General features: G+C 54.1%; 1 protein-coding gene across 1 annotated transcript in view; it reads right to left on the reverse strand.

Annotated features, from left to right (window-relative positions):
* BSN (bassoon presynaptic cytomatrix protein) overlaps positions 1 to 13,974 on the reverse strand; it is a 108,539-nt gene that overhangs the window by 14,507 nt on the left and 80,058 nt on the right. The window contains exons 3-4 of the mRNA XM_030940052.1: positions 8,060 to 8,944; positions 92 to 580 (exon numbers count right to left, since the gene is read on the reverse strand). Coding sequence (XP_030795912.1) covers positions 92 to 580; positions 8,060 to 8,944 — 1,374 coding nt within the window. The remainder of the gene's footprint in view (positions 1 to 91; positions 581 to 8,059; positions 8,945 to 13,974) is intronic.

Here is a 13,974-nt window from a genome sequence, read left to right on the forward strand (position 1 = left end):
AGCCTACAGCCTCAGCCACCCAGGGAGGCAAGCCTTTCCATAGACTGTCCTATCTGAAAGCTAGGGTCTCTGGGAAGTGAATGGGACTGACCTCTGCCTCCCCACCCTTGGGGGCTTCTGGAACAGCCTTGACGACAGGGGTGGCAGGTTCAGCCTTCCTCACCCCACTCTTTACTTTAGGAGTCCCAGGGGTTGGGGTAGTCTCTGGAGGTGGCTTCGGCATGGGCTCAGCTTTAGTGGGGACTCCGGTCTTCTTTTCCTGGGCACTGCTTGGGGTCTTGCTGGGTTCAGAAGCCCTGAGGGGCTTGGCCTGGGGGCTGGCCTTGGTGGGCAGAGGGCTGGCCTTGGTGGATAGAGGGCTGGCCTTGGTGGGTAAAGGGCTGGCCTTGGCAGGCAGGGGGCCTGATGGCTGGCTCAGCCCCTGTGACCCTTTCTGCTTCAGAGGGGATGCTCCAGATGCACGGTGAGGGGCCCCCACAGGGGGCTGCTGTGAGGTGGGTGGTGGCAGAGGGGTCGGCTCTCCCAGGCTGCCCTCCAGTAGCCGCTTGGTTTGGCAGTTCAGACACAGCCACTCTGTTTTCTGCAAGGAAATGGGAGAGGGGGTTGATGAAAATTAAAAAGACACTGAAGTCCTCAAATAATATTTCCATAACTATTTCTGTAACCTTAGGGAGGAGAGAACTTTCAAAGCATGACACCAAAGACATAAGGAAAAAAAGACAGATTGATTTACTACCCCCAAATAACCAACTCCCCTATCCTTAAGATGAACATACACAAAGTCAAAATGTAAGTAACAACCCCAAAGAAGAGTACTTTCCTTAACCCACAGAGAACTTTTCACCCAGCCAGAAAAGGGGAAGATCTGTGGGGAATGGGAGGGTCTAGCCCTAAGCACAGGAGGAAGCTGAGGTCTCAATTTAAAGGAGCAAACAGCTCCTAGGGGGCAGTTGAGAACTCTTGCAGAACAGGAGTGGCATCCAAGCATGGAGCACTTCCTGGAGGCACTATGCTTCCCCTGCCTCCCAGCTCTCAGGTCTGACTCCATCGTTCCCCACACTCTTCCCCAGGTAAGGGCTATGCTATACAGGGTGCAGACTCCTGGAACCAGGGGAGGCTATCTGAGAGTAGCCCTGCTTGGTGGAGGACAGAGGGGCTGTGCAGTCCTCCCTGCTCAAATCCCCAGCCCAAGTCACCTTGTCTAAGGCCAGCAGAGACCCTTAGGTAGAGGCCTCCTCCTGCCCCCAGGGCACTGGACTGTTCCTCTGATGGGGACTATGTGTAGTGTTCCTTGTGTCAGGCACCCTGCTCCTTCCAGAGCTGGACTGGGATCAAATTCTCAACCATCAGTCCACCACTCTCAGGATCCTCTACTGTTTCAGGCCCAGGGCTGGGAGCTAAAGATAGCCATGACTCAGCAGACAGACAGGCACTGGCATGCAGCCTTTCTGGAGCCCACAACCCCAAACAGGTCATTTACAAGTATGACACAGGTATTAATGGTGAAGCCCCCAGAATACAAGAAGCGAAGTCCAAGTCTCCCAGCCCCAGCTGCCTTGTACAGGTGTAGGGTTTGGGCATCTCTGTGGCCTAAATGGGTGATTCCTGAAGCAGGTCTGAGGCTGACAGGGGCATGTCTCCCAGTAGCCTCCTCCAGAGTCAGGGTTCCTCCTTGACAGGATTTGAAGTCCTTCCCTGGCCCACACGGGATGGGAAATGAGAGTTACAGGGGAGCGCAGAGCAGGGTCCCACAGACACCTGTGCCTGTTCTTACTCTGAGGCACAGAGCCTTACTGCTCCCTCCGTCCTGCAGGGAGCTCACTCATACCAGGTGCCTGGACATATAGGCTCCCACCAGCAACTCTGTCACTGAGATGGACCATAAGAATCACAAGGTCACAGAGCCAGAGAACTGGAAAAGGAGGTGACGCTTGGCCCTTGCCACCCCCAGGAAGGCTAACAACCTCAGTACCCTCACCTCACATGCTGCCTCTGGCAGCCTTGGAAGTCTGGTACCCCTAGGGTGCCTGCCCCAGCCTGGCATCCTAGGGCCGCCATGGCAGATAATATGTCAGTGATTCTGCCCTGGTTTGCTGTCCACAGAGAGCTACACTCCACTTCTCTTCTCTGGGCTTCAGCAGAGGACAGGCTGGGCAGGTGGTAGGGCCTTGGTGTGTGCTGAGGGACAGGCCTGCTCCCCAGGCTGGTTACTCAGGGTCGAGACTGCTTCTTTCCCACTGGAGCTTCTACTCTTCCCCAAGGCCCAACCCTATGCACAAGTCCCAGGCAGAGGAATGGGGCAGTGGCCCAGCTGTGGAGCAGAACCCTTTAGATGCTCTACATACATATATTCACTCTGTTCTCTGTACAGCCCAGCCCTAACACCACTTTTGACTCCCTTGAACCTTATCTGACGCTCAATGTGTCTCCACAAAAAACCCACAAGGCAGTAAGTGCTGGCCACTGGCCAGGACCTGGGCTCACTTGGCCTGGTAGGGTGCACCCCCAGAGGTGCCTGGGGAGAATTCTGGATAGGTTGAGACCAAGCCCCAGAAGAACAAGACATGGGAGAGCACACAGCCTGATCCAGGAACCCTAGCTCACATGCCCCCAGCATCACCTGTGTACACAATGGAAATTCCCCCATGTCAGAAAGGACTGTGAGGTGGCAAAATGACCCCGGAGAGATGGCAGGGCTATAGGCAAAGACCAAGAGAGAGAGCTCTGGAAATAAGCAAACAGCCCCTTCCCCAGCCCTATGGTCAGCATGATGGGTTTAGGATCTAGGCCCAGTGGGCTGGACCAAGGCAATGCTGCCCTAACTCCACTTTGGAGCCCTGTGCACACCCATCCCATGTTAGGCCTCTTAAAGTTTGGTTATCTGCCCTGGCCTACCTTGGTGGCCTGGCAAACCCCTAACTCCATCTCTGGCCTGCAAACTCCACACAGAAGCAACAGTCTAAATGAAACAAGTCACCTTGGAAGGGTGGTCTGGATGGAGGAGGCAGACCTAATGCTAAGTGCTCTGACCAAATGCTGGAGAGGCCTGCTTGCCTGAGCCCAGAGGCCCAGCCCTCAGCAGAGATGTTACCTGTGGTCACATGCTCCCTGGGGCTTTGCTCCTTCATACACTTATTCACGGAGACAGCCAGGTTGCAGGTTGCCTGGCAGGCCCTCTTGCTCCTGGCTCTGCTATAGTAGGCAGTGGGGAAGGGAGAGCAGGCAGGAAGAGGCGTGTGAAGTAAGGGCTAAAAATAAACATTGACCTGGCTGCTGGAGGCCCTTCACAAGCCCCCTGGGAGTGGGGAAGAAGGGTACAGAGCACTGGGACTGGTAATAGAGCCAGGGGAGACCTGGCCCAGCCCAAGTCTTCTGGGGAATGAGAATTGGGTGGAAGGCAGGCCATGTAGAATCTCTGTGCCTAGGGGCTGGGACACCGTTGCTGGGGTTCCAATTTCTTTATTCATTCTATTCTCATTTTCTCCAACCCCAACATACCCCTACCTCCATCCCAATAGTTCATTCCCTTATTCTTCTGCTCGTTTCCATTCCCCAGTTTCAGTGTTCATTCCTCATTCAGCCATCCATTGATTGCACAGCCCTCTTGTACTCTGCCTCACTCAGCCCATGCCAGCCCCAGTCCTTGGGAAAGTGCTGCCTGCTTACCCCTTCGCCTAGCCTCTTCGACAAAAGGGCAGGGGATGGATAATGGGGTGGCTCTGATGACTACTTCTGTCTCATTCCCTCTATCCAGTTCCTTTCTGGGGCAGAAAGGTACAAATTCCCCAAGGACAATCATCACCTAAGAGTGGGAGAGGCAGGTGTGTATGCCATCAGATGGCACTCAGTGGTTCAGGGCATCACTATTTAGGGTAAAGGAGGGGAAATGAGATGACTGAGTTAGTGGGGTACCCTCTAGGCACGTGAGAGCTGCTGCCTTCTGGGACCACTTGCTATTGTGCCTTGTGAGTCGGGACAGATCCTGCACTGTCTGCCATCGTCTAAATAAACCTGCAGTCCATGTAATCTCTTCATATGTGGAGCTGGCCTGCATGCCAGTATGGTTATGGTGACACCATTCCCAGTCAATGCCCTATGGCCAGCTGCCTGGCCCTAAACACCCTCAGCCCTGCTGCCAGACCAAGGGGCTGTGAATGAGAACTCTAGAGAAAAGGATGCCCAGGAGTCATCTTGGAGGACACTGGACCACAGGGATGGCCATCACTGGTGCTGCTATTCCTCTCCTGACTCTGCTACCCTGAGCCTCCCTGTCACTGGACATGCCTAAGCTCCTTCTTTCTCGGCCTCTTCCTCTCATAAAATAAACCCTCCCTGGTGTCCCCAGTGTATATCCTTGTGGCTGGGCTGTACCCCCTACACTCCCCAGCATCAAATGTGTTCATTCCCTGTGGGGCATCCCTCATGATACCAAGAGCTTATACCGGGCACAGGGTCCATCCACAGCCAGATAGGGGCTTGTGGGGACGCTTCCTTTCTCACACAGAGACCCTCTTTTAGGATACTCCTGTTCCAATATCCTGGCTTAAGGGCTGACTGTGTCAGGCCTTACATAAGTATCTGAGGTACAGCATCTCACCTGGTTCTCACCGAAACCTAAGAGGGAGTATTGTGGTCCCTATTCTACATGGGAGGCAACAGGGCCTCTGGCCTGATGCCCCTGCTGCAACCCCTGCCCCACTGAGCAAGCCCAGCCCCACATATCACAAGTGCAAGGGACTTTGCCCAGGGCGGCCCGACTTCTCGAGGGCACAGCTGGAATTTTGGCAATGATGATACAATAAGAGACTGGTAATGTTACTGTCACAATTCCAATTCTACTAATTTCTTCACAAACTCTATTTTGAACTGAAAGTCAATCAAAAATTAAGCCAGAGGGTACTATTATTCTTCCAAAAGATAAATAGGTAAAAAAAAAATTGGAATCAACAACTCTTAATTTTATGAAATGGCTTACTAAATAGCACTATGGTTATTTTTTTCAGAGGAAAGTTCAAGAGGAAAAAGGATCTAATTTTACTCCCTCCTCTACTGTGTGCTCTGAACTCCCAATCTAGAAAGAAGAAAGACTTTTACAGCTCAGAAATGTTCAGGAAAATGTCCAACCTATGGGGAAAATTCCCAATCCATTAGCCCAGATGGTTGACTCTGGCCTCAGGTGGAGTCCCAGGAGGTCTAACAGGGCTGTGGGGAGCTATGAGTGGGGCTCCACTGGTCTGTCCCTTCTTTGTGCACAGAGACACAGCACAGTCATTCTTGAGCCAGCAAGGTCCAGAGAGAGAGAGCCATGGCAGACCCACCCTTAGGACCCGGAGAAGGACCTGCTGGCCTTACCACCACACTCCCAAGGCAGGGTAAGTGTCTCTGGCAAGTGCTGAGAAATCAGAAACCTCTAACTAAGAACACACAAAGTAGGTCACAGGGAAGCACAAAATTGCTCAGGATGCCAAGTGGCCATTGGCTGAGGTGAGATCCAAGACAGCCCACGACCTGGTTAGGGGCCTCAATAAAGAAAAGCAATGCTGAGGGGATGGGGAACATATCAACACCAGCCCCTCACTAGACCCAAGTCAGGTGAAGCTGCACAGAGGTTTTGGTCATTGTGTGGGTAAGGCAGGATAAGGATGGAAGGACTAAGGCTGTGACCATGGGTGGGAGAGAGGCCAGATTCTTGTGACAGTGGGGAGGCAGAGCTGGCAGGGTTTGGTCCATGGAGCAGATGCAGAGGTTAAAAAGGAGGAGGTGAGGATGTCCCCGAGCTGCTGGTTTGTGTCTCTGGTGGTGGATGGTGGTACAATCTCTATGGTGGGAACCATGGGAGGGGCATTAGGGCCGCCTATCCACACCTTCCCCAGAATAGCCGCAGGCCCTCTGGGGACAGCAGCATTGACAGGGAGAGAGCTATGAGAAAGGAGTTAGAGAGACTTCATCATCCCTGCCTGCTGTCAGGAGCAGCCTGAACTGGGGATGAGGTAGGACCAGGACTAGGACCAGGACATCCCCCAGCTTTGTTTTCAGGCCCATGGGACCCATCAGACCCTGTGGAGACGAGCGTAGTCCTGGCTAAGGAGGGGGCAGTGGGGCGGGACATGGAGACAGCAGGAAATTGAGAGGAGTGTGATGGGGGGAACACTGGCCATCAAAAGACAGAAGCTCCAGGGTCCAGGAAAGCCAGGACCAAGCAGCTAATGAGAGGCCTAGGTCAGAATCCAGACGTTTCATCTAGTCAGTGTGTGGACGAAACTCTTCTGTTTGGGCAGAATCAGCATTTCCCATGGCCTGGCCCAGGGGCCGCCAAGAGGAGCTGTCAGGAACATTTATGCTCCTGGACAGAGACAGTTTTCCCCTCTCGTTCATGCTCATTCTGCTTAATAAGGAAATGTGGGCTGGAAGGTCTCTTGGGGACAGGAGTCCTCCAGGCCAGACCAACTCAGAAGTCCACTGGGGCTCACAATAGCTCAGTGTCAGGGTGCCCCACCTGACCAGCAGTAAGCTTGTGCCTGGAGGTCTCTGGGCAGAGCAGCCAGCTAGGGTTCTCCTGGTCTTGTGGTGACACCCTGGTGCACCCCTTCCCCCGAGCCAGTGAGGCAAACTGTCACCAGTGAACCACCAGACCTAGAGCTTGGAGAGTTGGCTTCGTGGCGCCAAGAAGGCCACATGGGTGCCACATGAGGAAGTCAGTTGTCTTGCTCAGGGCTGCCCTTCCCTGCATATTGGAAAGTGTGGCCTTTGATGGCCAAAGTAGTCTTCCTAGTCACCCTGGGGTCTCATGGGGACTCCTGTGGAGTCCTGGTCCAAGGGAAGTCAGAACAAGGTGCCACAGAGGCCATGGCAACACCATGCTCTCCTCTCTTGTCCCATCCTGGGCCAGTGGTGGTTTGCACTCTGCACACCCCTGCACCACCATCAGCTACAAATGGCTCAGCCCAAGAGACCAGAGGGCTCAGGTGGCTGCCCATGTGCAAGATGCAGGGCCTTGGCTCGAACATCTCCTAACGTGACCCAGCTGGGAAACACATTCACCTGTCAAGACTGAGGGCACTCTAAGGAAGGAGACACACCAAGCTATACCCAAGGCAGCATGGTAGGGATCACATGGGTGGCCCTGGGCCAGGGAGAGTGGGCCACAGGACTGAGGGAGGAGCAGAAGCAGCATCTGCTCCTGGCCCAGGCTGGTCTAGTTCTGCCAGGGCACCTTCACCTTCTGAGCCTCTTGGGGCTGGACTCCAGGCTTTGAGGGAACACTGAGCCTTACACTGGGCCTCCTGCTCCCTCCTGCCTAGCGCAGCACAGTGCCCAGTGCCCTTCCCTGGAGCAGGGACTGCGGAGAGAACAGCCACAACCCCAGGTCTGTCTCAAACCTTCCTGTGGGGAAGAGGAGCATCTCTGAGCATCCCACCAGCAGCTCTAAGGAGAGCCCAGGCCCAGCCTGGGTAAAATATGTGGACCAAAGGCTGTGACTTTGACAAGTAGACATCAACACTTATGACCTCAGAAGAGACAATCAAGGTTGAATACCACCTAGCTGGGCTGGAGCCTGGACAGTGGGACATGTCCTGCCCCATTGTGAGAAAGCCTTCCACCTGACCCTGGACGTGGGACACAACCGTCTACCCCATGGTCATTCAATCCCTACCCCTCTGAAGGTCACAGGTCCCTGGCAGTGTGGGACCTCAGGTTCTCCTATCTGAGCAGGGGAGGTTGGTGTCTTTCATCAGGGCCATGCCCATGGTAGCTGGAAATGGGGAGGCCAGCTCAGGGACTCTGGGATCAGCCTTAGGGCACTAGTCTCAGAGTCAGCAGGCACCATTACCCCCAACTACTATGCCAGTTAGTTCTCTGAGTGAAAGTTAGTTCTGAGTAGAACTGGGGCCTGAGGTAGGGACAGGAAAAGGAATGCAGCCCCTCTGCAGCATTCGTTGTGCAGGGGCACCCCCATGGCTGCTGCAGACCCAGTACTCTTTCTGGTTCCCATGCCACCCACTACCCAGGCCCAGCCTCTCATCAAGGCTCAAGGGAGCGTGCTTGGTCTAGCTCTTACCTCCACCAGGTGTGGTGTTGGGTTGAAGCCACACAGGTTGCACACCTGGAGCCTGCAGGTGGTGCATGTGTTATAGTTGGCTGGGCTCTTGCTGCCCACATTGAGCTCGGCTTGGCACAGTGGGCAGGTGGCCCTTTCCTTCGGCATGGTCTTTGGCTTGGCAGCAACCTTCGATGCTGCCTGATGTTCTGCTCTTCCATGCTTTGGACTGGTTGTTCCCCCAGTTTTCGGCAGGGCTCCAGGTCCAGATCCAGGACCCGTTCTAGCCCCAGGCTCAGTTTTGGCTCCAGGTGCTGGCCCAGGCCCGGGCCCTAAGCCCAAGGGTTTTGGGCCAGCCTCCTTGCTGGCATCACTGAAGACGATCTTGGGTGACCCCTTGCTGGGGGCAGGCTGGCCCTGGGTGTCAGCCTCAGGCTGCACAGACATGAGGGTGCTCGCCTGGGTTAGCAGTGATGCGCCGAGGCCGAAGAGCTTACCAGTGAGGCCCTCCTGGGTCTGCTCGGCGGCACCAAGCCCAGTGGGCACTGCAGTGGCACTTTTGGCTGGGGCCTCTCCTGCAGGTGGCCTGGGCTCAGCTGTGGAAGGCTTGGTGGGTTGAGGGGGCTGAGGAGACACCCTCCCCACCTCTGGAGGGGCAGCTGCTTGGGCAGGCCCCGGCACTGAGGTGGCCCTGGCTGTCTCACCCTGGCGGGACCCAGGCTGTAGTCCTCCTGGACCCCGAGATCTCTCTTGCTCTGGCTTCCCCAGGGGCTGTTTGGCCGGGGAGTGGGCAGGAGACAGGGCTGGGGAGTGCAGCTGCTGCTGGCTCTTGGAGCGAGGTGCAGTGGTCATGTCCATTCCCAGAGCCCTCTGCATCTGACAGTTCAGACAGAGCCATTCCTTCACCTGAAGAGAGAAGCAAAATAGTCAGTAGGGCGGCCAGGACTGGCGGTACTCATGGCTCAGGTCAGTGCAGGTCTCACAGCAGCCAAGGCCACTCCTAGCACAGGCAGGAGCACCAAGTCCTGCTCAGGTATTTCTGGGCTGCCAGGGGGCAGGGTTGAAGGACAGATGGCACTCCTCTGCCCTCCAGGAGTTGCCAGGCATGTGAGGCAGAGCGGAGGCAGTCTCATCCCCCGACCCCACCCCAACCACCAACCCACTGCCTGCCAGACCCTCCTGCTTGAGAGTCCTCCCTGCCACCCCCTGGCAGTGCCTCAGATCTGTGCACCCCAACCTCCTTGCTTGGATGAACCCAGCAGCCTTCCCCTGCTTCCCACTTCAGGCCATTTACACACAGCAACCAGATTGATCTTTTAAAACCTAATCCAAGAGGAAAGGCATGGCCCTAGAGCAGTGCCTGTACGCAATGGGTATTCAGTAAAAACTCGCAGAATGAATAAATAAGTGAAGAGTAATACGTGGGAGAAGGAGGCATAGAGAATAAAAATAAACCATGATTTCTTTTTTTTTTTTTTTTTTTTTTTGAGACGGAGTCTCGCTCTGTCGCCCGGGCTGGAGTGCAGTGGCCGGTTCTCAGCTCACTGCAAGCTCCGCCTCCCGGGTTTACGCCATTCTCCTGCCTCAGCCTCCGGAGTAGCTGGGACTACAGGCGCCCGCCACCTCACCTGGCTAGTTTTTTTTTGTATTTTTTTTTAGTAGAGACGGGGTTTCACGGTGTTAGCCAGGATGGTCTCGATCTCCTGACCTCGTGATCCACCCGTCTCGGCCTCCCAAGGTGCTGGGATTACAGGCTTGAGCCACTGCGCCCGGCCAAGAAACCAGGATTTCTATCCTGAAGGAGCTTAGAGTCTAGCTGAAGAAACAAGATATAGAATGAAAAATCTTGAGAACAAAATAAGTGAGGGTAAAGTAATGCAATGTAAGTGACTGATGTTAAGTAGAATTTTTAAAAGCCTTTTTTTCCCCTTAAGGAAGATGGCTTTTTTTTTTTTTTTGAGACGGAGTCTCGCTCTGTCGCCCGGGCTGGAGTGCAGTGGCCGGATCTCAGCTCACTGCAAGCTCCGCCTCCCGGGTTTACGCCATTCTCCTGCCTCAGGCTCCCGAGTAGCTGGGACTACAGGCGCCCGCCACCTCACCCGGCTAGTTTTTTGTATTTTTTAGTAGAGACGGGGTTTCACCATGTTAGCCAGGATGGTCTCGATCTTCTGACCTCGTGATCCGCCCGTCTCGGCCTCCCAAAGTGCTGGGATTACAGGCTTGAGCCACCGCGCCCGGCCAGGAAGATAGCTTTTTAAAGAAATGGGGTAATTCATGCCTCCAGAGTAAACGAGACACGTGCCACTATCCACATGATAAACACATAGTTTCCCTCTGTCATTAGCCCCATGCAGGGATGGGCACATGACCTGGCAAAGAGTCAGTTAGAGCCCTCCACGTTATCTGGTAATGAACAACAGGAGAGAGGGTCTTTATTCCTTTTCCTTTGGATTACTAATCAGAAGGATGTAGCTTTGGAGCAGTAGTAGTCTTCTTTCCCAACATATGGAGAGATGCTAAGAATGACGTCCATAGATGGTAGGAGTCAAGGAAAGGAGAAAGGAGTAGATCTGATGATTTCATTCCATTCTCTGGATCTGGCTATGCCTTGGCCAATAATTTTTCTGCAAAAAGCCCACATGTAAATCAGAGCATCTCACCAATAGGATCAAACACTCCAAGTGGATTTCCACAACACCTTGGGAACTCTTCAGCACAACCCTGTCACCCACCCCAGCCTCCCCATCTCTCTGGCTTCTTTTTCTGCCATCTCCCCTTGGCTGTCTCACTGCAGATGCTCTAGGCTGTCTGCTCTGCCAAGTGGTCCCCTGAGCTCATTTCTGTACCAGGGCCTTTGTACTCCTTATTCCCTCTGCTCCCTGGCCCAGCTTGTATAGATTTCAGATGAGGTATCACTTTCCCACCAGGGACTCCTCTGGCCACACAATCTAAAACGCTCTCCTTTGGCCAGGTGCGGTGGCTCATGCCTGTAATCCAGGTACTTTGGGAGGCAGAGGCAGGAGGATCATTTGAGGTCAGGAGCTCGAGACCAGCCTGACCAACATGGTGAAATCCCGTCTCTACTGAAAATAGTAAGAACTGGCTGGGTGTGGTGGCGAACGCCTGTCATCTCAGCTACTTGGGAGGCTGAGGCAGGAGAATTGCTTGAACCCAGGAGGCGGAGGTTGCAGTAAGCCAAGACTGTGCCACTGTACTCCAGCCTGAGCAACAGAGTGAAGGTCCATCTCAAAATAATTAAATAAATAAATAAAAATAAAACACCCTCTGGGTACTCTGCATCAAATCACCCAGCTTATTTTCTTCATAGTGCTTATTCTTTCCCAAAGTGTCTACTAATTTGTTGTTTACGAGGTATCTCTTGTCCCCCAAAGCAGCCCATGAGCTCTCATTGATAGGGTGTTCTTAGGGCTGCACACAACATGTGGTACAGAGCAGGGCTCATCCCAGAGGGGCTTGCTTCATTCATCCTGGCAATTTGGTCATGTGGGTCACAGCTCAACAAGGTAGAAGCCCCGAGATTTGGTGCCTCAATGAAAAGTCTCCTCCTCATCAACCAGAGCCAAGGCTGGAGGCCAAGGTTGTTCTCTGTCTGTGGTTGCAACCAGAGGTTCTGAATGCACCCTGTTGGCCACCCATTCATCACCAGGGGAAGGTGTCGTCTCATCTCTGGGGCAGAAGGCCCCTTTTATTTACCTGCACATGTGACTCCAGCCCTGCTCTCTGCCTTGAGGCCCCAGGGCTACTGCTGCAGGTTGACTTGCCAGTTAGGGGGCCTGGGCTCAGGTGCCTTATCCCAGCAACCCAAGAGCAGCAGCCAAGAAGAGGGAGAACACTGCACTTTGGCGAGTACCCCCTTGTGCCAAGCACCACATAGGGCATGTTCATAGGCATTCTCTCATTTTGTCCTCACAGGAGAGAAAACCAAGATCTGAGATGTTTTAGCAATGTGCTCTCAATGGTTCCCTGGCTAGGAAGTGTTGCTGCTGGCAAGATCAGCCCTGACAGCTCTGCGTAGCTCCTAAACCGCATCCTGGACAGCCTGGAGCCTAGTGCCTTCTGCAGTCCTGCCTCTTCCAAAGGCCAAATCAGGCTCTAGAAGTCAGCACTGCAAACCCTGGCAGAGCCCTCCACAGGCCAATCCCAGTTCTAGAAACTCTAAGAACAGTGATACTGAGGCAGTGAGGTGAGAAGCCATCCCCCTAGCTGCGAACCATTAACCCACCCAGATGCTTTTTAAGAAGCAAGGCAGGCCGGGCGTGGTGGCTTACGCCTGGAATCCCAGCACTTTGGGAGGCCGAGGCGGGTGGATCATGAGGTCAGGAGATTGAGATCATCCTGGCTAACACGGTGAAATCCTGTCTCTACTAAAAATACAAAAAATTAGCTGGGCATGGTGGCACACACCTGTAGTCCCAGCTACTTGGGAGGCTGAGCAGGAGAATCGCTCGAACCCGGGAGACAGAGGTTGCAGTGAGCTGAGATCACGCCACTGCACTCCAGCCTGGGCAACAGAGCAAGACTCTGTCTCAAAAAAAAAAAAAAAAAAAAAAAAAAAAGAAGCAAGGCAGCTTTGTCTATGTTTGGGCAGAGAAAGCCAGAGAGAAAACAATTTCAGTCCCTGAACCCAGTCTAAAGACCTTTTTAGAAAGGTCTTCTTGGGAGGGAGAGGCTTATTCCCATCAAAGTGGGAGTTCCCAAGAGCAGGCCATTTCTACTCATTCGGAGAGGAACTCTGGAAGGGGATTACTCCCCAGAGGGGAAGCTCAGCCTCTGGCCCAGGGTGGCAGCCACAAATTCAGTTCTTGCTGTGGGTGCCCAGCCCACACCCAGGGTCCCATCGCTCTCATTCACCTGGGCACAGCAGCATGCCCTGAGGTGAGACTTATTCCTGGGAAAGGGGATTTAGGAGGTAAGGCTTCTTATCCTGGGACTTTGGGGTGACTCTCCCTGGGGTTCTGAATCAGGCTGAACAAAGGCACATGCCAAACCTCCTGCACTCACCACCAGAACTTTCCTTTCCCCAGCCCCCATCATCCAGGCTGTGGCACAGGCATCTCACCTAAAATAGAATTTCTCCAAGAAAAGGCTGAAACGCCCCTCAGTGACTCATCGCCCAGATGGGTGCAGCTATTTCTATCCAGCCTCTTCCAGACAGTGAGGAACCTTGACCGCACCCTCCCCACAGCCCCTCCCAGGCTCAGGCCCAGCATGCAAGGCCTCCTAAGGAGGACACTGGCTGAGGGAGCTTTCTGAGGCCAACAAGACTTCCTCCTCTCTGCCTCCCCAGGAGTTTCCTGGGAGGAGGCCAACCGAAGCCTCTTCCTCCCTACTGCAAGGCCCCTATCCCCGCCCACTCAGCCTGGGTATACATGAATAGTTCTGTGGCAGACTCCCCTGGCCTCAGTGCCAGTACAATTAGAGCCTTCCTTAGCTGCACACAGTGATGCCTCCTCATCAGGAGGTTGAACCCAGAAGGCTCCCTGTGGCTCCTAGGCCCTCTCAAGCTGGCTCTCCACTAGAATCAGAGGGACTATACTTCTACCAGTGTGACAAGATGCCTCAGCTAGGGTTCTGCTGTCTTATACCTCCAAGATCCTGATCTGGCACATGGGCAGGAGATGTGCAGGCTACCAGCCATGAGCCTCATGTCTCAGGAGCCTTCCTGGGGCTACCCTAAGGTGGACAGCTCTGCCAGACATTAGCTTTGATCGAGCTGACTCTTCTTGCTAGCAAGAAGCCCATCTTGCCATCTCCAAGAACTGGTAGGGACCTCCATGGAAGCCTGTGCACCCTGGCCCAGCGGGGGCCTAGGTGGCAGTAAGGATGGGAAGGCTCAGTGCAGTACCAGGTCAAGAGGTGGTTTAAGAGGTGGGGGAAGCAGAAGCTACAGGAAGCCTTCCTACAGGCTTTTCAGG

Source organism: Rhinopithecus roxellana, chromosome 1, assembly GCF_007565055.1.
Source record: "Rhinopithecus roxellana isolate Shanxi Qingling chromosome 1, ASM756505v1, whole genome shotgun sequence".
Classification (NCBI taxonomy): Eukaryota; Metazoa; Chordata; class Mammalia; order Primates; family Cercopithecidae; genus Rhinopithecus; species Rhinopithecus roxellana.